Source organism: Acomys russatus, chromosome 29 (assembly GCF_903995435.1).
Source record: "Acomys russatus chromosome 29, mAcoRus1.1, whole genome shotgun sequence".
Classification (NCBI taxonomy): domain Eukaryota; kingdom Metazoa; phylum Chordata; class Mammalia; order Rodentia; family Muridae; genus Acomys; species Acomys russatus.
The window spans coordinates 39607879-39629428 of record NC_067165.1 but is presented as its reverse complement, the minus strand read 5'-3'; the positions used below and the strand labels follow the sequence as shown (position 1 = coordinate 39629428).

The following is a 21550-nucleotide window of genomic DNA, read 5'->3' as shown; positions in this document are numbered from 1 at the left end:
TTTAATGACATGTGTAAAACTCTGTGGATAACAGTAGCAACAACAAACACACAGGAAATTTGTGAAAAATCAATGAAGCAACTAAACCACTGAGACAATTTCAGCAAACACGAAAAACCCAATACAATTAACTTAGAAATCAATACCAAAATTTTCAAACCTTGTAAGTTTGCAAACTCACTTATGAATAATCAGGGTGAAAGAAGAAACATGGTGTTAGAAGACGGAATGGACTTATTTTTGAACATCAGTGAGAACTCAGGGTTACTCAGCAAGGTGGTAGCAAGCTACTACTATATGTCACAGCATGATGAACCCCAGAGGTGCCCTGCTGAGTCTGCAGACGTAGCTCAGTTGGTAAACTGCTTGTCTAGTTATAGTTAGCACATAGCCTGGGGTTCCATCCCACACTGCATAAACTAGGACTGGTGGCACACACGTGTGATCCCAGCACTGCATAAACTAGGACTGGTGGCACACACGTGTGATCCCAGCACTGTATAAACTGGGACAGGTGGCACACACGTGTGATCCCAGCACTGTATAAACTAGGACAGGTGGCACACACGTGTGATCCCAGCACTGTATAAACTGGGACAGGTGGCACACACTTGTGATCCCAGCACTGCATAAACTAGGACTGGTGGCACACACGTGTGATCCCAGCACTGTATAAACTGGGACAGGTGGCACACACTTGTGATCCCAGCACTGCATAAACTAGGACTGGTGGCACACACTTGTGATCCCAGCACTGTATAAACTGGGACAGGTGGCACACACTTGTGATCCCAGCACTGCATAAACTAGGACTGGTGGCACACACGTGTGATCCCACACTGCATAAACTGGGACTGGTGGCACACACTTGTGATCCCAGAAATCAGGGAGGTGGAGGCAAGGGGCTAAGATCAAGGTTTCCTGACTACATATCAAGTTCAAGGCCAGACTGGGCTACAAGATATCTTGTAGTAAAAAAGAAAGAGAGGGGCTGGAGAGATGGCTCAGAGGTTAAGAGCGTTGCCTGCTCTTCCAGAGGTCCTGAGTTCAATTCCCAGCAACCACATGGTGGCGCACAACCATCTGCAACGTGATCTGATGCCCTCCTCTGCAGATAAAGCACTCATATACAATAAATAAATAAATCTTTAAAAAAAGAGAGAGAGAGAGAGAGAGGCTAGGTGTGGTGGCACACGCTTTTAATCCCAGCACTCAGGAGGTAGAGGCAGGTCCATCACTTTGAGTTTGAGACCAGCCTGGTCTACAAAGTGAGTCTAGGGCAGCCAGAAAAACCAAAAATTAAAAAACCAAAAACCAAAAAAAGAAAAAAGAAAAAGAAAGGAAGAAGCGTGGCATAGAAGACCTCATATTATATAACATCTAGCATATGAAATCTCCAGGAAAAGTTATGTATGTAGAGACAGAAACACTCATGCACATAAAGACCTGTGTGTGGGGCACATGTACACAGGTGTGGGTGTGCATGTGGCTGTCAGAGGTTGACATGGGGTGTCTTCCTTGGTTGTTCTGTACCTTATACAGTAAAGCAGAGCTGCTCATTGAAACCCACAGCTTGCTGATCTCACTAGCAAAGCTTGTCCTAAGGACTCCCTGTCTCTGCCTCATAAGCACGAGGACTGAAGGGACTGAAGGGGCTGCCCTGACCCCCTGGCCTTTATTTACATGGGCTCTGATGATCCAAAATGTGGTCTTCATGTTTGCATAGCAAGCACTGTACCCAATGTGGCATCTCCCTCACCTCTACCTCAGGGTTTAAACAGTAAAACTGTGCCTGAGTGTGAGCGCACACATTTGCATCTACGTTTTTGAGTGTGCTATATGCACACAATCGCTCAGAGCCTGGGGCTTGCTGCTCTCCAGGGGTCTGGCTAGTTAGTCCCAGTGATCCTTCCCCTGCCTCAACACCAATGTGATATTGGCATGAAGGAGCTACAGTTCAAACGGTCATACGTGGGTGAGGACCAAGCCCAGATCCAGACTTGCACAGCAAGCACTCTCAATGCACCTATGTAAGCAATACTTGGGAGTTTGCCTCCCAGAAACGTAGAGTTTTAACAGACTGAATTAGAAAGGAAGAACGGGGGTGCGGGGATGGCTTAGGGTTAGGAGGCACACAAAGCTTACCGAGGACCCACTCTGGTTCCCAGCATCCATGTAGAGCAGCTCACAGTGGCTAGTAGGCCTATAACTCCAGCTTGAGATCCAGCTGCCCTCTCCAAGTCACACACATTTAAAAAAAAAAAAAGCTAGGTGGAGGTAGTGCACACCTTTAATCCTAGTACTCAAGCTGATAGAGGCAGGTGGGTCTCTGAGTTCCAGGCCAGCTTGATCTACAGAGTGAGTTCCAGGACAGCCAGGGCTACACACAGAGAAATCCTGTCTCAAAAAAACAAACCCCAAAATAAGAAAGAAACAAGTAGTAACAAAGACCTACTTGTCTAACATAAGAGACCTAACCTGCAAATCACTGTATGACCCACACTGGCCTTGGACCACACTTGATCCTCCAGCATCCTCACTACTGGGATTACAGGCACACACTAACTCCCATGCTCACCTGACTGGCTTTTTGTTTGTTTGCTTGTTTGTTTGTGTGCCACCACTGCCCATTACATGATTGCTTTTTAAACATTATTATTTGTTATTGAAGTGAATAGGTCTGAGCATGCCAGAGAATGCACGCAGAGGTTGGAGGATAACTCTATGGAGTCAGCTTCTTCTTTCATCTTTAAGGGAATCTGGGAGTGAAACTCAGATCATCAGGTGTGTGTAACAAGCATTTTTATCTGCCGTCATTTCAGAAGTACCAACTCTTTTAAGTAGAAAAAAAAGGTTGAGGAAAGTAATAAAGAGCAAATTCATGAACTAAAAACAAAGATATAAGACAGAAATGTAACAGAAAGAAAAGAACAAAAGAAAAGAAAACACTTAAGATGACTCTCCAGCAAGAAATGGAGAAGCAACAGGAGCATCTTCTTGATGACAGTGTCACCATGCAGACACAGCCAGGGTTTCACAGAAAAGGCTGAACCGGGCCCAAGACCTGCTCACAAGAATGGAAGAAAGCTAAATAAATCTCTGAGTCTGTAGTTTACAAAAACTACAGACCAATTCTATTTCGTGTAAAAATTTATATTTAATATCAGATACAGTATAGATAGATTAAAAATCTGTTGCAACCAGAGTGGTTTTAACACAAATATATGTGGCTATGTTTCAATATTAGAACTTATTTCAACATAATACAACATACCAAGATACGGAGAAAAGACAAAACAAAGCAGATGATTATTAAAGCAAAGGAAAGACATTTGGTAAATTCAGTATCAACTCAAGATTAAAAAGAAAAAAATCTTTTAATAATTTAAGACTCTAAAGGAATGTTTAAAAATTTTGAAAAGCATTAATCCAAACCCTTCAGTAACAGTTACAACTAGTGGTAAAATTGTAACAGCAGTTAAAAGTCAGAATGAAAATCAAAAACAAGATTAAAGATCTGCATTCGGAGGCCATTGAAACAGCATTGCAGGGCTGACCCAGCAATGCAGTTAAAAAAAAAAGAAAAAAGAAAAAAAAAAGTAATAAATGATTTATAGTTTAAAATGAAAAATATCCGAAGTCTCTTTATTTTTCAGAGTATGTAATTATCTAGAATGAAAGTCTGGGAGCATTTGTAGCTAACAGAGTTATTAAGGATTTAATGAGGGTGGCAATTACTGGAACAAAGCACAAAAGTGAGCCTCCGGCCAGGCATGGTGGCACACTACTCGAGTCACAGCTACTTGCGTCAGCAGGAAGATCCCCTGAGCCCAGGAATTTGAGATCAACTGGGCAACCCCAAAAAGGGATTAAAAAACAAAAACAAACAAAAAGCCCCTTTGTATACTTCAGACACAAAAGCAGTTTATAAAAAGTTACTACCTACCTCTAACTATAAGTCAACCTGGTAATGGCTGCAGAGGGAAAGATAATGAATTTACGGTCTCTAAGCACAGTACGACCTCCACAGCCTCAGGGGGACAGTCTAAGACCAGCAAGAACTACAAGCTGCCTTGAGCCCCCAGAATGAGGGGTGCTGTTGGTACACACATAATGCAAGCATGGGTACAGACACCACGGAGCCACTTTTCATATTCTCCACCTGAGAGAAAATAAAGAGCCAAGAAAGAAGAGAGGAAAGGCACAACTACACAAAAAGACTTGCTAGTAAAAGTAAGAAGAAACCACAGAACTCAAAAGTCATGACGTAGCCACCAGCTTAGTACCTGACCTCCAGGATTTCCGAGGAACGCTAAAGCCATGGGGTGAAGGGTAGCTGGGGAACAGCATGCTCACACTCGGGAGTGACCTCATAGATTACTTATCAGTGACAAAGAAAGAAGGGAAACCTTAGGAGAGAGATCTGCCAGATACTGATCACATGCTCCAACTTAGGACCAACAATAATGGGACAAACTGACAGTAGACGGAGTAAGAATTATGCAATTCCATCTATATAGGACTGTCACTAAAAATGTGATGCGGCCTCGCCTTCCCCAGAGCCCCGCAGTACAGTAACCTCAGCTACCAGGGAGGCTGAAGCACCAGGACTCCAGGATTAAGGCTGACCTGGGCTCAGGGCTCAAAGCCACCCTTCAAAATGTACTGACATCTCAGGATAAAAAGCTGAAAAGGGGTGAGGGATATAGCCAGAGAGAGTTCCTGTCTAGCAGGTCAGAGGCCCTGAGTTCAATCAAAAAGTTGTGCTGGGCCTGGGAACAGGCCTCAGCGAGTAAGAGCACACCTTTGCCAAAGCACCCAAGTTTGATTCTCAGCAATCCCACCAGGCTCACACCAGCCTAACTCCAATTCCAGCAGTATCCAGTGGCCTTGGTCTCTATGGGCCCCTCAGGGGAGGGGTACACCTCCCCTGCCCCCCCCCGATATGTACACCTACACATAATTAAAATTTATAAAATTAAACCTTATAAACCAAACAACAACTCAGTGTGATTTGATCTAGTCATGAGGAAGCAAGCAGAAATCTGGACTGCAGCTCCTTCCACACTGAGCTGCATCGCTGAGAACAGTGCTGTCCCTTCCATTAGGTTGTTCATCTTCTAGAGAACTGGCTAAGCCAGAAGGGAGGAGAAGCACTACTCTCAGACAGGCAGTGTGCAGAGTTAGGAAGCCTGGACACAGAAGGCCTGCATCTGTGTGCAGAGCGGAGACAGGCAGGGAAGGGTTATGCACTTACTTCCCGGATGGCGCCATCACAGACTCGGATGACATTAAGGAACGTGGGCATGACCTGGGGCAGGAACTGTACACACTTGAGCCCCAGAGACTTGAAGATGAAGGTGATGGCCTGAACCACCATGGTGTGATGGTGAGAGAGGGACTGATCTCGGAAGATGCGCATCAGGGCCACCATGGACACAGCTGGGTAGAACTCGTCCAGGGGCAGGTTTCCCATGTTGACCAGCATTTCACTGGTGCTGTAGTCAGCTAGACAAGGTGACAAAGAGAGTCATAAGTATTGGTGACAGGACTCTGGTGTGAGGCTAAACATAGTTAACAGCAAGCAAAGCCTCTTCAGAGACATCAGCATGTACATATTCTCTCTGCTACGCTCTGACTGCCGTGAAGATGGAGCATGGGGGCTTTAGGGACCAATGAGTAGGCTCTCCCCGTCAGGAGCAAAACCCATTCCGGCTTTTCTATTACCTAAACTATCAAAGCCTAAAACAGTGTAAGATGAGTTTTCTTTAAATTGCTAGGTTTAACGTAGCTTCTCAGCACTACAGTTCACAACTTCGTAGCTGAACCCATCAATAAAAATAATTAGTTCTCCAAATGAAAATAAAGAGAATTGAATTAGGCAAACATCTGTTCCACAGCTGGCTAGTACCACAGGGAATGCAGACAAGTTAGCAGGCAGATGCCAAACCCTGAACAAGGGCTCTGTCCTGGGAATTGTAACATGCAATGAGGAGGTAAAATGGAAGCAAGTGAGAGACTGGGTGTCAGGCACTGCTGAGGAACACAAGCACCCGGCCTGGGCCCTGGGTCAAGGACCACCAAAGGGTCACAACATAGTCCACGTCCTTAACCCAGAAGGGAGAAGGAAACAAACAAACAAATCCCACTCACATCTATACAGATTTTGGGAACAAATGGTTTCGTTTTGGGAAAGCTGCATTCTGCTCGAACAGCTGGGAGGCCCACTGTTGAACCTTCACTTTCGTAAGCAGGCTTGCCCCGGGGGCCAGTGGGTAAGACTAGACACTAGTATTCCGTCCTCTTTCCCAGCCTCTCAGTCTATTTGTCCAAGGGCAATGGGTCTCGTCAGACTAGGAGAAAGAAAGGGCAGGGCTTATGGGGGCTACTGATTTTTCTATGTCCTGATTTCCCTCAAATAAAGCAGAGAAGACAGGAGCTGTCTTCCCCATCCACGAGTGCCAAGGAATAAAAACAAAACCCAAAGGGGCATGAACAAAGAACGGCAGGTGGACAGCGGTGTCAGGGTGAATCCCACCTCCCTCACTGGTGCCAAAAGTCATCTAGACTTGGCGTCAGCCCTGACAAAGACCCTAGACAGACACGAGAACTCCAGCTCTACTGGGTGCAGCACCCCTGCTGGATTTGGGGACCATGGGCACCAAGAATCAGTTCCTATCATTTCAGTTGTCTGACCCAGCGCTAACATGGCCAGTGAGAGTTTGTGAGTCCAAGCTTGACAGGGCTCTCATTCTAACTTACTGGAGTCCTGGCTTGACTTGGATTCTGACAGGCTGACAGCAGAAGCATCCCGGGATTGGTCAATCATGCCGATGTTCACTTTGTGCTTGTAGGGATCCAGAGCCCCGAGGAGCCCTAACACCCGGATAGCCTGGGTAGGACAGTAAAGGAGATGAGCACACTTGATTAAACAGGAGTCACTGCACACCTCTCCTGTTCCAGACGCCACACCTCACACCCAAACCACCATCTCCATCAACAAAGCAAAGACAGATAAGAAGCCCCACCCAGTGTGGGGCAGATCACTGTCACTTCCTCTCTCATGGTCCTGTCAACCTCTGAGGACTGGGTGCCCAGGCTCTCTACCTCTCTCCGTGTGCCCTGGTTCTGCTCAGTCTTCAGGAAATTCAGCAGCACCTCAAGCAGAGTGGGGTACTTCCTGTAGGGCTCCACCACATAGCCGGTGCTGGCCACCAACTGTCCCAGGGTCCACAAAGCCACCTGAATGGACAAAAGGCCACATGTTTGTTGACTCAGTATGGAAAAAGAATGTGCAGGTATATTCTTCGCACTGAGAGAGGAATAAGATGCCAGAGCCAATTACAAGAGTGTTAGCTCACTAACCATGAGTAGAAATCATGAACCTACAATCAGCAGACCAACGGTGGTGGAGGCGCTGTAATGACTCACTTCTGTGCTCTCAGGACTAGGCACCCTGAGGTAGACGCTGCCTTTAGTTCAAGGCCAGTTCTAACCACAGTAAGTTCCAGCCTAGACTTCAAAGTGAGACGTTGCCTCAGAAATCAATCAATCAATCAAACAAACAAACAAATAACCCATAAAGAATAGTCCCACATCTCTCAGAGGAAATATGGTTCTTTTGTATACTGAATGACTAACAGGAACTACAGAAGGCAGTGAGGACTGCTGTTCACTTTGGACTACTCTAATTACCTCCATGGCTTGGAGGGTGAGCGGAAGCCGACTGCCTCCACAAGCAGAGTCCAAGCCTGCTTCCGCCCCCCAGGAGCTGGGCTCTGACAACCAGACTGCAGTTTCCTCCACACAGAGGGAACATGACCTGCGGTCAGGAGAGCAATGCTTGTTCTGAGATTCTCTTCTCTTTCCACATTCAAAGAACATGTCAAACACTTACTCTCTGTCAAGCTCTGTGCAAAGAACTGACTGGATACATTGCTGTGAACAGAGAGAGAAGCAGGCCCCTGGTCCCATAAGTCTGCCTGCTTGCTCAGGCAACAGCAGTGCTCACCTGCCTTTTGGCCAGCAGGGAGGAGTCCTGGAGCATGTCCATGATGATGATGAAGAGCTCGTCCACCCACTTCCTCATTTCCAGGCCGCTAACCTGAAAGTGAAGACAGCGCAGGGATGAGACACTATGGTGTTAAGGCATTATTTGGGGAGGGGTGGTGGCTCACATCTGTGACTGCAAAATTCTAGAAATTGAGGCAGGAGGAACACTGTGAGTTTGAGGTTAGCCTGGGCAACAAAGTGAGACCCTATCTCTAAACAAAAATAAAAACAAACAAACAAATGAAGAGGAAAAGAAGTATTCTGGGGGGCTGGAGAGATGGCTCAGTGGTTAAGAGCACGGCCTGTTCTTCCAAAGGACCCAGGTTCAATTCCCAGCAACCACATAGCAGCTCACAACTGTCTGTGACTCCAACATCTGACACCCTCACACCAATGCACATAAATTAAAATTAAATAAAATATTAAGAAAAAAAAAAAAAGAAGCATTCTGACTTTCCCCAGCTCTAAAGAGTTTCCTTCTGCCTGTGGAGAACAGTTGTTCCCTCACCTGAGCCAGTTCTCCTATAGTGGCCAAGACGTTATTGATCACTCCTGGGTTTGGATCAGGGTCTGGATCTTTCAGTTTCAAAATTAGAGCCTGTAGAGGAAGGTATGAGAAATGAGTACAGACGGGAGGCTGTAGGAGATAGCTTATCCCTAGAGGGCAGCACAGCTCCCAGTGCACACAAAGCTCTAGGTTCAATCCCTGACAGCAGAAACAAAAGCCCTTGCAAGACCAGTCACATAAGTCACTTCTAGGCTTTGTGGACGCTGGACCTCTGGACTGTGGATTTCCAAGCTTTTCTCCAAACCACACACAAGCCCAGTGTATAATCCAGGAAGCAGCAGAATTTGAAGCTGTCTCTCATGTGCGCTTTCAACCCTGCCTGCCTATCATCCTCCAGCTGCACGTGTTAGGCACAGGAAACTTCATGTGACTACATAGTCACATCTGAACTTGTGCTTGTGTTTCAAAGCTCATTTTTCTTCATTTGGGGAAAGTGCTATTCATCTACTTCTCCTTCCCAAGCCCATTTGACGATGAGCTTGAAGCACAAGGGAGAACGCTTTCCTGCAACTGATGAGATTCTTGGCACTCCTTAACACAAAGTGCTATGTGCAAGCCTGGACCAAAGGAAAGATCTACTGGGCTCAGCACAGTAGTGCTGAAGCACCCCCGCCCCCAACACCGAGACAAGGCAGAGTGAAAGCGCCATTCTGGCCACTCATTACACTTTACCTTCAGGATAGGCTCCATATAGGGGCGGATGAGTCGGGGCGCATTGGAGACCAGGTGCCCCAGCATGCGGGCACTCTGCTCCTTGATTCTGCCAATGCCACTGTGCTCTAGCTCCGTCAAAATCTGTAGGGAAGAAAAGTAGTAACCATGGCCGAGGACAGGACAGAGAGCTCTGTGTAAAGCAGGGAATGTGTCAGGAATGGGGGACCAGGCTTCCAGCATGCCACATCTCCACTGGACACTAGCAGGTAGGGAGTCTGCACACTACAACAGCCTTGGCTATCCCTTCTCCCGCCGAAGCAGCACCAAGTTCTCAGTACTGGAGAAGGAGCACCCAGCAGAGCTGAGTACAGTGAGTCAGACAGAGGACCAAAGAGAGGGCTCAAGGGACTGTTACAACAGCTGTGAAACCTTCACAGGTGACCTGACACATCGAGGCGAGGAAGTGCAGGGTCTTTAGGCACCACTGGCCGCAGCGGCCAGGCCTTTTCTCGCACTCCTAAAACTCTAGCATATCAGCATATTGCACTCAGGGTCAAGTAGACATCAGCAATGCACACAGACTTCTGGATATGGCTGAGGGAAGGAAATGTAAGCATGCTCGAAATAACACCACCAAGCCCAATTAGTCAGCGGTTCAGAAGACAGTCTGCAGGGAACAAAATGTCTTAGTTGCCAACTTCATAACTGATTTTCTGTATTACCTCGACAGCCTGTTTTTTCCAGTCACAGAAGACAGCAGTAAAAGGAGTTAGTGATACAAGAATGGGCTGAGTGGGATGCAGGCTGACTGGAGGGAACGTGCCCCAGGAAGCAGAGGACAACTAGCAGATACAGCGCTGGCCAGGCTAGAGTCAGAGCCATCTGTACCACTGTGACATCTACCAGTGGCCAGGGACCAGACTTCAGGGAGAGGCCAAAGCATGCACCAATATAAAGATTCATTTTTCCCCTTGTTTCGGAGTTTAAAGGCTAGAGGTATAGCTCAGTGACAGCATTTTCCTTATACATACAAGGCCCTGGTTTTCAACCCTCCTGCATAGTCTAAAAATATATATATAAAGAAATATATAGTATATATAGTATATAAATATATGTATTTATTATATATACAATACTCTGCCTGCACATACATCTGCATACCAGAAGAGGGCACTATATCTCATTGTAGATGGTTGTGAGCCACCATGTAGTTGGTGGGAAGTGAACTCAGGACCTTTGGAAGTGCTCTTAACTTCTGAGCCATCTCTCCAGCCCCCCTAAATACATATTTTTTAAATTTTTATTTATTTTTTAAGTTTCAAGGGTTAAGTGCAGCACATGGTCAACTCATCTGACGGTGTTTCACATTCTCCAGCATCAGGAAAATGAGCTGGCCTGTTGGCTGAGTATGAGCCTTCTGTGTCTGCTTCGGCATCACCAACACACTGCTACCAGGTAACACTATATGGGACGGAGGAGGTGTGCATCCAGTCCTGACTGAATGAACAAACCTGTGTTTTCATTAGGAGGTATTTCCATGCCAAACTTAGCACAGTCTGAGCTGGAAGGCTCAGTAGTGGCTGTTTCCTTCCTAGAGCCTTAGGCGTCTTAAGATTTGAAGTAACAGGCACTCCCTAACGTGGGCCAGCAGTGAAAGCAGGAGTCACCAGGCAGAAGCACAGGTGCCAACAAAGTACAATTTTCCAACTTGTCGTCTGATGATCTCATTTGGAGCCATGTCTTACTATGGCAAACAGCACTATTCTAGGGTGCGTGGCACATACTGACACTCTGTTTAAGTTCTTCAAGTGTTATGCAACCCATCTACTTCAAAAGAGGCAGGAGGACATACCAAGGTGGGAAGGATTGAACAGGTATCGTTCACGGAAGCCAAGGAACTTACAGGGCAGCTGAAGACAAAAATCAAGGACCCAGGTTGCAGCAGAAAGGAGTGAGACATCTCACGTCACTTAAGAATAAAAGCCAGGGACCCCTGACCAAGCACAATGACCACAGGCTCGTGTGGGAATTACGCCCACATATTAAGACTGACGGCCTCTGTGCCTAGCTACTATCAGCAAGAGAAGTATGACAGAAGCAAGACAGGAAGAGCAGGAGGCCCGCGACCCCTGCAGCAGATGCAGCGGAGGCCAGGATGCTGGGTCACTGGGGATGTGCCACAGAGACAGATGAGCTGCCTGAGAGGTCAGGCTGGAACAAGAAGCACGTCACATCATGCTGACAAGAGGCTCACACTGGAGCTCAACCCCAAGCTGGGAAACGCCCACTCTCGGTCAGGTATCTCCATCTCTCTTCCCCATCCCTGTCCTCAGAGCTTCCTCCTCCGCTCACTGTGGAGGGTCCATTCCTTGCGGCCTGTCACCCATTACCTGGATAAGCATCTTCCGCAGGAAAGGCATGACGAAGGCTGGGTTCATACTACTGAGTCGGCCCACAGTGCAGATGGCCAGCTCTCGGATCTCAAAGACCTGGTCATTCAGAGCTACAAACAGAGCCTGTAAGTTTTCTGCCTGGGCCAGGTGGGCATCAAAGCGCTCATCCAGGGATGCCAAGACACAGTAGCGGATGTCAGGGTCTGCAAGAGCAAACAGATATTTGAACAGCTCTTCAGGGCTCCATCCCTCCCGCCCCTTCCCAGTTTCTGCCTCTGCTGCTATCATCCCAGTGTGGTGGGGTTCTCAACCTTCCTAACGCTGCAGCCCTTTCACACAGCTCCTCGGGTGCGGTGATCCCCAACCATAAAATTATTTTTGTTGCTACTACATAACTGTGATTTTGCTGCTATGAATTGCAGTGTAAATATCTGTTTTCCGATGGCCTTAGGCGACCCCTGTGAAAAGGCTGGTCAACCCACCCAAAGCAGGGGATGGAGACCCACAGGCTGACAACTACTGCCCTAGTGGTAGAACCCCAAAACACCGTCTTCATCTAATCTGCCCCCACCCCTGTGTTTCTTTTTTTAATCTACTCACAGGAATAAAGTGAAAATAGATTATCTTACACCAACAGACCGGAGGAGCCAAGTCTAATAAGTTAGCAGAGAAATGGCTAACTATGAAATTATCGGTGCTGATCTCTAGAGAACATGCAAACATCTCACGCTCTAGCATAAGATTTACCAGGATCTGTTATCCCAACCACAAGCAGCTTGCTGAGCACATCTGCCACCACTTGCACTGCAGTCTGGCTAACCACATGCGCATGGCCGCTGATGAGGTGGATGGAGGGCGTGAGCAGGCGGGAGCAGGTGCGGGCAGCCTCCATGCGGATCTCCTTGTGCTCGCTGTTTAGGAAATGGTCCGCACAGTGGCGGACGAACTGGGTCAGAGAGTGGCCTGGGCACAAAGGAAAAGGGAGGAAGAATAAGCACTGCTGCTTGGGACAGGGTTCCAGGTCCACTGCACAGAACACCACACCGTCACAGGATGGAACTATCAGAAACCCCTGCCATACATTCTAAAGCAGTAAGTCCCCGCCCAGCTGCGGGTCAGTGGGAAGGCGAGGAACGCCATCCTGAGTTTCCACCCCTGATGTGTTTTTTCTGAAGCAGTGCATGCTTCTTAACTCCATCTGCCCCAACACATCCTGAGACACAGCACAGGGCAGAAGAGCCTGGGAAGGAGGGGCCGTTATGCATCTGGTGCCCTGTCATGGAGACTCTGCAGAGGCAGACATGTGGATGGCCGCACCCCCTTCTCAGGCCCACTGCATCCTCTACACTTCGCCAAGAGCCACGTAACTTCTTACCTTCAAATTCAAAGCTGCCAAGGGTTCGAAGGGCAAGAGTGATGCTGGCCACGTCACCGGCCTCGGGGAGGGTGGTGAGGCCAGGGGAGGCCAGCTGGTGGGCCAGGCCCCTGGGCATGCCTGGGTGCCGGAGGGGCTTGTGCATGAGGACCAGGGACAGCATCTTCAGGAGCCCATCCTGAATATCTTTCTTCAGCTGCGGAATCTGCCGGCTCAGGTCATAGAGCACAGCAGTGAGCGCAGGGCTGTGGAGGAGGAGGAGGGGATCTGTCACCACACAGCCAGGATGTGACACCATCTGCTCTAGCAGGAGGACTACTGGACCTGCCACTGCTTAAGTCTCTGAAGAGATGAACTACCTTGGCCTTGTCTCAGATTTCAGAATCATCTACACATTTCTGGTTTTCACCAAAGAGACCTTACAAAATATGAAGTCACCAGAGACCAAGTCTCAGTCAATAACCAGGAGGCAGAGGGAAAGCATCCTCCTTATTTCAAAGGAGATGGGATGAAGTTTTGGGAGGCTAAGCAGTCTTCCCAGTAATAACAGCAAAAGTAGGCATGCATGCTTAACAAACGCTGCCTAGGGTGGATGTGGTGGCGCACGCCTTTAATCTCAGCACTCGGGAGGCAGAGGCAGGTAGATCACTGTGAGTTCAAGGCCAGCCTGGTCTACAAAGTGAGTCCAGAACAGCCAAGGCTACAGAGAGAAACCCTGTCTTGAAAAACAAAAATAAAAACAAAAACTAACAAAAAAAGTGCTGCCTACATGCCAGGCCTTGTGTTAGTGGCTACTTCCTGAGCTCTTTCACTCAATCCCAACAGCTCTCCTAGATGGCATAAACTGTTACTTTCAGATGAAAAATCTAAGCTCAGAGAAGTAGCTTAGTCAAGAGCATACAGGAGCTGGTGAGGAAGCTGGGCTTCACAACTAACCCGTGTGTTCAGCCTGAGCTAGCCTGCCTATCCAATCAGTACACACATAGCCTGCTCCTCTCTCTTCCACGCCAGGCCCACTGCTGAGGCTGAGTGGCCACAGGCCCCTGGCACACACCTCAAGCCCACGGCCAGCATGGGCTCCAGCAGCTCCTTGATGTCCTGCTGGATGCCTGGCCCCATCGCCCGTGCCAGCATGCTGATGCATGTGAACACTGTGGCATCCACCTGCACGGTTTTCTGCCTCCTGCAGAGAAACAGAACAGCTACTTGAGACACTAAGACATTCATAATATCCCACCTCAAGGCCATGCTGAGGCCAGCAGGGCAAGTTATTTAGGCAGGGCTGGCCAGGAGTGAGTATGGAGATTATTGCAGAATTTACTGGATCCAGCCCATCAGTCTATGTGGGTATGTATTTAAAACATTACTCCAGCAGATGGCAGTACTGTATTTTACAGAAGGGCTCTCTTTTTCTGAATTCAGGAAGAGGCACCATACTTAATGTGGGGCTGACCAAGGAACTTAGTAGGGAAGCAAACTGGTGTGTGCTCATCAGTAACCAGAGTAGCATATAGGTATACCACGGAAAGAAATGTCTCCCTATGGTGAGAATGCTGCGTTTCAGGACGTGGCTTCTGAATCCACTGGAGCAACCCTTCCTAACAAACATCCAGGGGGACATAAACTCAATGCTGTTGGCACTGACTCCCCAGGAGCATCATGGCCTCTCCATCTGGTGAGATGCCAAAGGCTTTGCTCCTGTTTTATCCAGTGGTGGGATAACTAAGGGAAAAGATGACCATCTGATCTCTTCAGTTCAAGTCAGGGATTCCTCTACGAACGTGCTACCAATGAAAGACTTGAATGCCAGAAAAGAGCCAGACTAGAGAACGCATGGCATCCGACATGTTCTAAAGGTATTTCACCTTTCTAAATTCTTACAGTCATACCTGAAGAGCCTGAACTCAAGTGAGGAGGGACTCTCCTCCTGCCATGCCTCAGAGCATAACAATGTGTGGAATGGGCTAAAAGCTGTGCACACGGATGGTCTGTCTTACTCTCCACATGAACAGGGTACACAGTGAAAACCTAACAGAGTCGCTTACTTATGGGCAAAGTCCTTCGGAGGCAGGGCTGCTCGGATGATGTCAAGGACCCGGGGCAAGTAGACCTTGAACTCAGACCTCACTGCTACAGAAAGCAGCCCCAGGGCCTGGAATGCTGCAGTCCGTTCCTTCTCCTTCTTGACACAGCTCAGGACGTGGTTCATGGTGTCCTGGAGGTACTGGGTATCTGGTACAGAAAAGGCAGAGCACGTGCCAGGGTCAGAGTTCCTACACAGCACTCAAATTTACATTAAGGAAACCCAGTGGAAAGATACTAAGAATTTATAGGATAGGACTGGAGAGAAGGCTTAGAGGTCAAGAGCACTGACTGCTCTTCCAGAGGTCCTGAGTTCAAGTTCCAGACACCACACAGTGGCTCTCAGCCATCTATAATGTGATCTCGTGCACGCTTCTGGTGTGCAGGTGCACATGTAGGCAGAGCACTGTATACATAATAAGTAAATCTTTTAAAAAAAATTTTTTTTTTTTGGTTTTTTTGAGACAGGGTTTCTCTGTGTAGCCTTGGCTGTCCTGGACTCATTTTGTAGACCAGGCTGACCTCGAACTCACAGCGATCTGCCTGCCTCTGCCTCCCGAGTGCTGGGATTAAAGGCATGCGCCACCACGCCCGGCTCTTTTTTAAAATTTTAAAGGAGAAACTGGTTTGGTTTTTCAAGACAAGGTTTCTCTATGTAACAGCTCTGGCTGTCCTGGAACTTGCTTTGTAAGCCAAACTGGCCTCAAACTCACAAAGATCCGCCTGCCTTTGCTTCCCTGGGTTTAAAGGTGTGTGCCATCACAGAGGCTTTAAAGGATGAACTTTGTAAGACGCCCTACACCTGGTAGTCATTCCTCAGGTATGTCTTTTGGGAGAGTATCCTACAGTCATCTCCATTAGTCTAATTCTTTTGAAATTATATTTGTGTGTGCGTGGCGGGGGTGGGGCGGGGTTGTTGAGGTGTTGTCAGTATGAATGTGGAAGCCAGAGGACCACTTGTGGAATGAGTTCTTTCCTTGCCCCATGTGGGTCCAGGGGTAAAACTCAGGTCCCCGGGGTTAGTGGCAAGCACCTTTTCTGCTGAGCCAGCTTGCTGGACCCTCCAGTAGTATTACTCAGGGGAAGAGTACATGCTCCTCTTCACAAACTCCTAAGGAGCCAGCACTTGAGAGGCAGAGGTTAGTGGAACTTTGTGAGTTCAAGGCCAGCCTGCTCTACATAAAGTTGCAGGCCAGCCAGAGCTACAAGGTGAGGCCTGTCTCAAGAAACAAAAACAAAAAAGCTAAGGGGCTGGAGATTTTTATTGCAGATACATTAGAGTTAGACTTAAGTCTGAGGTCTGGGCAGCACACCTGCCTCTTCACCATGTTTACATCAGCAGCATGCAAGAGCGGGTACTTCTAGGCACTGTGCACTGGACATTTTTTTTTTTCCCAGAACAAAGAACTTTCCTGATTCTTGCCTCTCACTCTTTCCCTTCCACCGACACTGGTGCTTGGGCATGATGGCCAGTGTCTTTACTACTGAGCCGTTCCGCAGCCCCTTAGGGTAATGTTCTGACTTATTTGTGTATTATGCCCAGCGTGTATTTTCTTGTTTAGATTTTATTTTAGGGTATTTCTGCTATTCCCAGAGCTTCCACCATTGGGAAGTTCAGATGATGACTCCCATACCCTGAGTTTTAATAAGAGACACTTCAGCATGGAGGTGCACAATTATGGTGGTTCTCCAGACTGAATTTCCTTGATATATTTTAACAAACACAAACCCACATCAAAAGGATATACACGCGGGCCTCTGTCTTTGTACCTTGTTGCAAGGCAGTTCCCTGAATGTATCCTGCTGGATTTTTGGCATGCCAGACTTTGATCAAATTTGGCCTACTTCTTGAACCTGAGACTTTCAACCCAAGATACTTAAAGCTCTGCTGCTCAGAGGTGTCTCTGGTCACTAGGAAGGAGACACACTGCTGGTACCCACCAGACAGACGGGGGCATTTCAAAAATTATGGGTGATTTTCATTCTATCATTTCTTTGGCTTAGCAAGTTTATGTGACTGTTTGGTCCTTACCCAGCACACTGTACTTGTGAGAACTGGCCTGCTTCACAGCTCACCATCTAGCCCTCTCCATGCCTTCCCTGGCCTGGGAGAACCGGTGTTGGAAATGGCACATGCTGAGTGAGGATCAGGCTGACCTTCCCTTTATCCACTAGTTCTTACCTGGTTCTGAATGCTTATAAAACACAGGCTGTAAGAGTAACTTTTATTCTCCTGGCTCAATTCTTATCTGGGAGGCTTATTGCCTCTGTCTGCTAACCTAGGCCTAGTCCTGGAAGCTTCTAGCCTCCATACAATCTACCCTAGGCCTAGAATGGTTTCAATCTCTGAGACTTACTGCTTAATAAGCTCACCCTTACTTGTTCTGAGCTCTGGGCTGGCTGGTTCAACTCAGCTGTTCTAACTCAAACTCTTCTCCCAGCTGACTTATTTCATCTGGCTTCTCCCTCAGTCTGGAACTGCTCCGCTTGACCTCAAACTAACTTAGTGATCTGCTCTGATGCTCTGGCTCGTTCTGTCTTCACCTGAGTTCTCTCTCCACAACCCATCTCTCTATTACTGTCCTGGTAAAACTGCCTCCTCGCTCTATAAAAACACCTCGTAAGTAGCTTCTCTTTCCTCGCTCTTCTCACGAGAGTTGGGTGGATCCTATTCTGCCACATCTTCTCTGACCCATCATCTTTTCTGCCATCCAATTAGACATCACTTTCAAACATGGCTGTTTCCTTCTACAAACTAACTTTACTTTTGTTTCGGGTTAAAAGCATGTATCACCACACCTAGATCTAAGCTTTTCTTTACTTGATACTTGCTCTATACCAGGCTGGCCTTGAACTCAGATCTGTTTGCCTTTGTCTCCTGGATTAAAGGCGTGATGCTATCCCAGCCAGATCACAGACCTAGAAGGTCTTTGGATGTGATCTCTTGCCAGACAGCCACATTCTGAATTCACATTCCTCTACAGCAGGCAACATGCCACAGTGTTTGGGACAATGTCCACTCCCACCCAGTAGGAGGTAAGAGAGGGACATTACAAATAAATAGGCAACTAGTGTGCTGTCATTATGTACCTCCTCGTTTCCAACATGGATCTGAAGTAGCTCCAGGAGGCACCAACAACCTAATCATGGTTCCACTCTGTGTCAGGCATTCACATGCTGTTCATTTGGGGAGGCATTATTGTATCTTTCACTAGTCAGGAAGGGGAGACCCACAAGGGTCTCCAAGTAATGGACCGATGCAGGATTCCTTCCGGGTCCATCACCAAAGCTTCCTACAGCTGAGAACTGTGATGGAAGGGAAAACAGTGTCTGTGGCTGCAACATTCGGGAAGGCCTCACGGGAAGACCTGTGCATCTGCTCTAGTAACCACTGAGGACAGCACCGTCCATCACCTGTGGACCTGCCTCTAGGCCACCTACACCCCTCTTCCTGACAGGGGGTGAGATGCTCAGTGATCACCATGGAGAAAAGTGGGTTACTAAAGCCACTCTCCCAGATGGGTGCTACTGTCAGGATGGACCTATAGTGCCCTTCTGTTGACCTCACTGAGGCCTGGACTGGCTATGAGCTTTAGATGGTCCCACACCTCAGCCTCCCAGGGCTTGTGATACAGACATGAGCCATCACGCCCAGCACAAGCAGTGATGCTGGCTTTCAGTCGTGATGACCTGGTCTAGAACAGGCCCTCCACTACACACTGTGATTATTTTGTTTTCTTCTGAGACAGTATCAAGTGTCCCAGGCTAGCCTCAAACTTGCTATGTGTCAAGGACAGCACTGAACCCTTACTGTTCTGCCACTGCCTCAGGTGCTAAAATTCTACATGTGTGCCCACCCCATGCCTAGCTCTTACCTACACATTCTGACTCTACTAGGTCTCTTAATAGAGATTGGAGAAAGTGGACAGGAGGCAAAGCGCCCTGAGACTAGCCCCCATGCCAGCGCTACTTTGAGGAGAGGCAGACTTGACTCTCCCAGAGCACCGCTTCCATGTCTGTTTGAGAGGCCTTGGAGAGGGTGTGTCTTCTGAGGACAGCCTCACCTGTGAAAGCAGACGGTCGGAATGCAGCCAAGCGGGGCAGCAGGTTAAGGATTGTCATTTGGATCAGTGAGTTCTTGCTACTCCTGCATTTCAGCACCCACTGACACACCTGCGAGAGGAAACACACAGCGTTGGCAGGGGTGAGGGTGCTGTGGGCTGGGGGGTGGGGGGATGGGCGAAGGAAGGGCCGTTTGCCATTTACCTGATCAAATTTCTCTTCCATCAAGTCTCTGCAACAGCGGCTTTCCACCAGAGTAGACTTGGTAGGGCTCGGGGAAGCCCCAAATCCCATGAGGCCTTGGTGGGAGCTGTACCCCAGCAGTCCCACCAAGGCGTTCGACTGCTGGGGCTGCACAGCCTGGAAACTGGTGAAGGGGGTGATGTGCCGAGGCTTTGTCCCGAAGCCCATCAGGTCTTTGCAGTATTTGTCATGTACCAGCTGCTGCTGGGTGATTTCTTCCATCTCTTCTCTCAGACGCTATGCAGGTGCAAGAAAGGAAGCAAACAGTCATGTTGGTTATGAGCAGCCTTTGCCCTGGACACAGTGAATCTGCAGAGCAATCCACTTGCCCAACCCCAAGGAGCAAGCAGAGGGGCCGCTCTTCATCTGGACTACCATTTTCCTAGAGCCTTGCAGAGGACCAGGTCCAGCTCTAACGAAGGCGGAAGACCACCTTCTACTGAGCACAGAGAACCTCAGCAGGCCGCCTGCCTGGAGTTCTGTCACCAGGTGTCCTACTGCCTGCCAGGCTCAGGAAGGCTCAATGCAGACTGCTGAGACTATCTGCTCCTGCGAAGGTGAAGGTGGCCCTATGCTGGCACCCTGCAAGAACATTCTAATCTCTTTCCCTGAAGCTGAGTAGAAACTCAAGCAAATCCTTTTCTCAGAATCCTTGTCCTAGAGTGGAAGAAGGTGCCTGGCAGTGCTGCTCTAATGGCTGTTGAAGGGGTGCGCACCCCAGCTCACCCTCTACAGTCTGCAGCTCTTCTTGGCACAGATACTCTTGTTCTTCAGAAATCACGCCACTCTTGTCAGTTCCTCAGAAATCACGCCACTCTTGTCAGTGCCATTGAAGGCTCCTGGCTGCTCAATCCAGGGACCACCCCTGAGTGCTCATCTCGCTTGAATATTTGCAGCATTTGACACACCATGATCTCTTGCATGAGACCATCGCGGCTCCCCCTGCTGAGCCCCACACTCTCTGGCCTGTTCTCCTCCTTCCCAGCTGCCCCCATTGCCCCGGTTCCTTGTCTCTCAACTCAAGTTCACAGACCCTATCTCTGTCCATCTACACCAGGTCATGTGTGGTTCTCACCCAGTCATGACTTGAATTAGCAGTGACCCCCACATTGCTCTTAGCCAGACCTCTCCCTAAAACTACTCAGTAGGTCACACAGGTGCGCAACAAGCACCTAACAGGCTCCAAACCCCTGCTCTCCCCTCCTGTTTCCCTAGCTCAGCACAAAGCAACCCCATTCCCCCAGTCACAGAAGCAGACACTGACTTCTCAGCACACCTGGGCTCCTGGTGCTGGCAGGCCAAGACAGGCGCTCCAGGGCTCACTGAGCAACTAGTCTTGCTGGGTCACTGAGCTCCAAGTTCACTGTGAGACCTTGCTCAAAAAAATCCTACAGCTTTCACACTCCTATGCACACGACACACACGTGTATACACGTATACACACACACACACACATACATACCTACACACGTGCACGAATAAATACATCAAAATAAGAAGGCTTTTTTAAAAAGTTACTCTTCAGAATTTATAAACAGCCTACCACTGCACACCAAGACTACTCAATGGCTGCTTACACCCTATGAGAGCTGCCACCTGGGCCCATAGCATCTCCTGCTCAGCTGCCCTGCACAGGGGCACTCTCGCTGCTCTCATGGAGCAGCACCTGCCGGCCATGTCATCTGCACATTGGTCCAGGAGCAGCAGCCTGAATACTTTTTCTTTCCTAGACGCTTGTGCGGCTTTCTGCTTATCTCCTTCACAACTGTGTTCAAACACCCATTTGGGCTTTCTCCACTCCACTGCCTTGTGGTACCTGTCTCCATAGCACACACACCACACAACTTATCACAATGGATTTTTATCTACACAGTACTGTCTGCCTCCTCTGCTAGGATGTGACCTGCTTTGTTCATTGCTCTTTGTTCTAGCTCTTTGGGCTCACGCTTCTGGTACAGCCCAGGTTTTCCACTAATACCTGGTGAGTGAGAAAAGAGGAGATGCAGTTGTAATCCTTATTTTTAGGAGGTTCCTTATAACTCACAAAGGCCCTGTGAGAACCATTTCACTTAGCACTGGCGGCTCTATGTATCAGGTGACACTCTTGTTTCACCAGAAGGA

The 21550-nt window shown here is 48.3% G+C and overlaps 1 protein-coding gene across 1 annotated transcript in view; it reads right to left on the bottom strand.

The window, feature by feature from the left end:
- Positions 1 to 21550, bottom strand: part of Mtor (mechanistic target of rapamycin kinase) — a 114760-nt gene that overhangs the window by 87425 nt on the left and 5785 nt on the right. The window contains exons 6-18 of the mRNA XM_051171877.1: positions 19391 to 19666; positions 19189 to 19297; positions 15088 to 15274; positions 14097 to 14225; positions 13043 to 13287; positions 12415 to 12630; positions 11665 to 11870; positions 9293 to 9415; positions 8561 to 8650; positions 8012 to 8104; positions 7108 to 7242; positions 6763 to 6892; positions 5258 to 5508 (exon numbers count right to left, since the gene is read on the bottom strand). Of these exons, the coding sequence (XP_051027834.1) occupies positions 5258 to 5508; positions 6763 to 6892; positions 7108 to 7242; positions 8012 to 8104; positions 8561 to 8650; positions 9293 to 9415; positions 11665 to 11870; positions 12415 to 12630; positions 13043 to 13287; positions 14097 to 14225; positions 15088 to 15274; positions 19189 to 19297; positions 19391 to 19666 (2190 nt within the window). The remainder of the gene's footprint in view (positions 1 to 5257; positions 5509 to 6762; positions 6893 to 7107; positions 7243 to 8011; positions 8105 to 8560; positions 8651 to 9292; positions 9416 to 11664; positions 11871 to 12414; positions 12631 to 13042; positions 13288 to 14096; positions 14226 to 15087; positions 15275 to 19188; positions 19298 to 19390; positions 19667 to 21550) is intronic.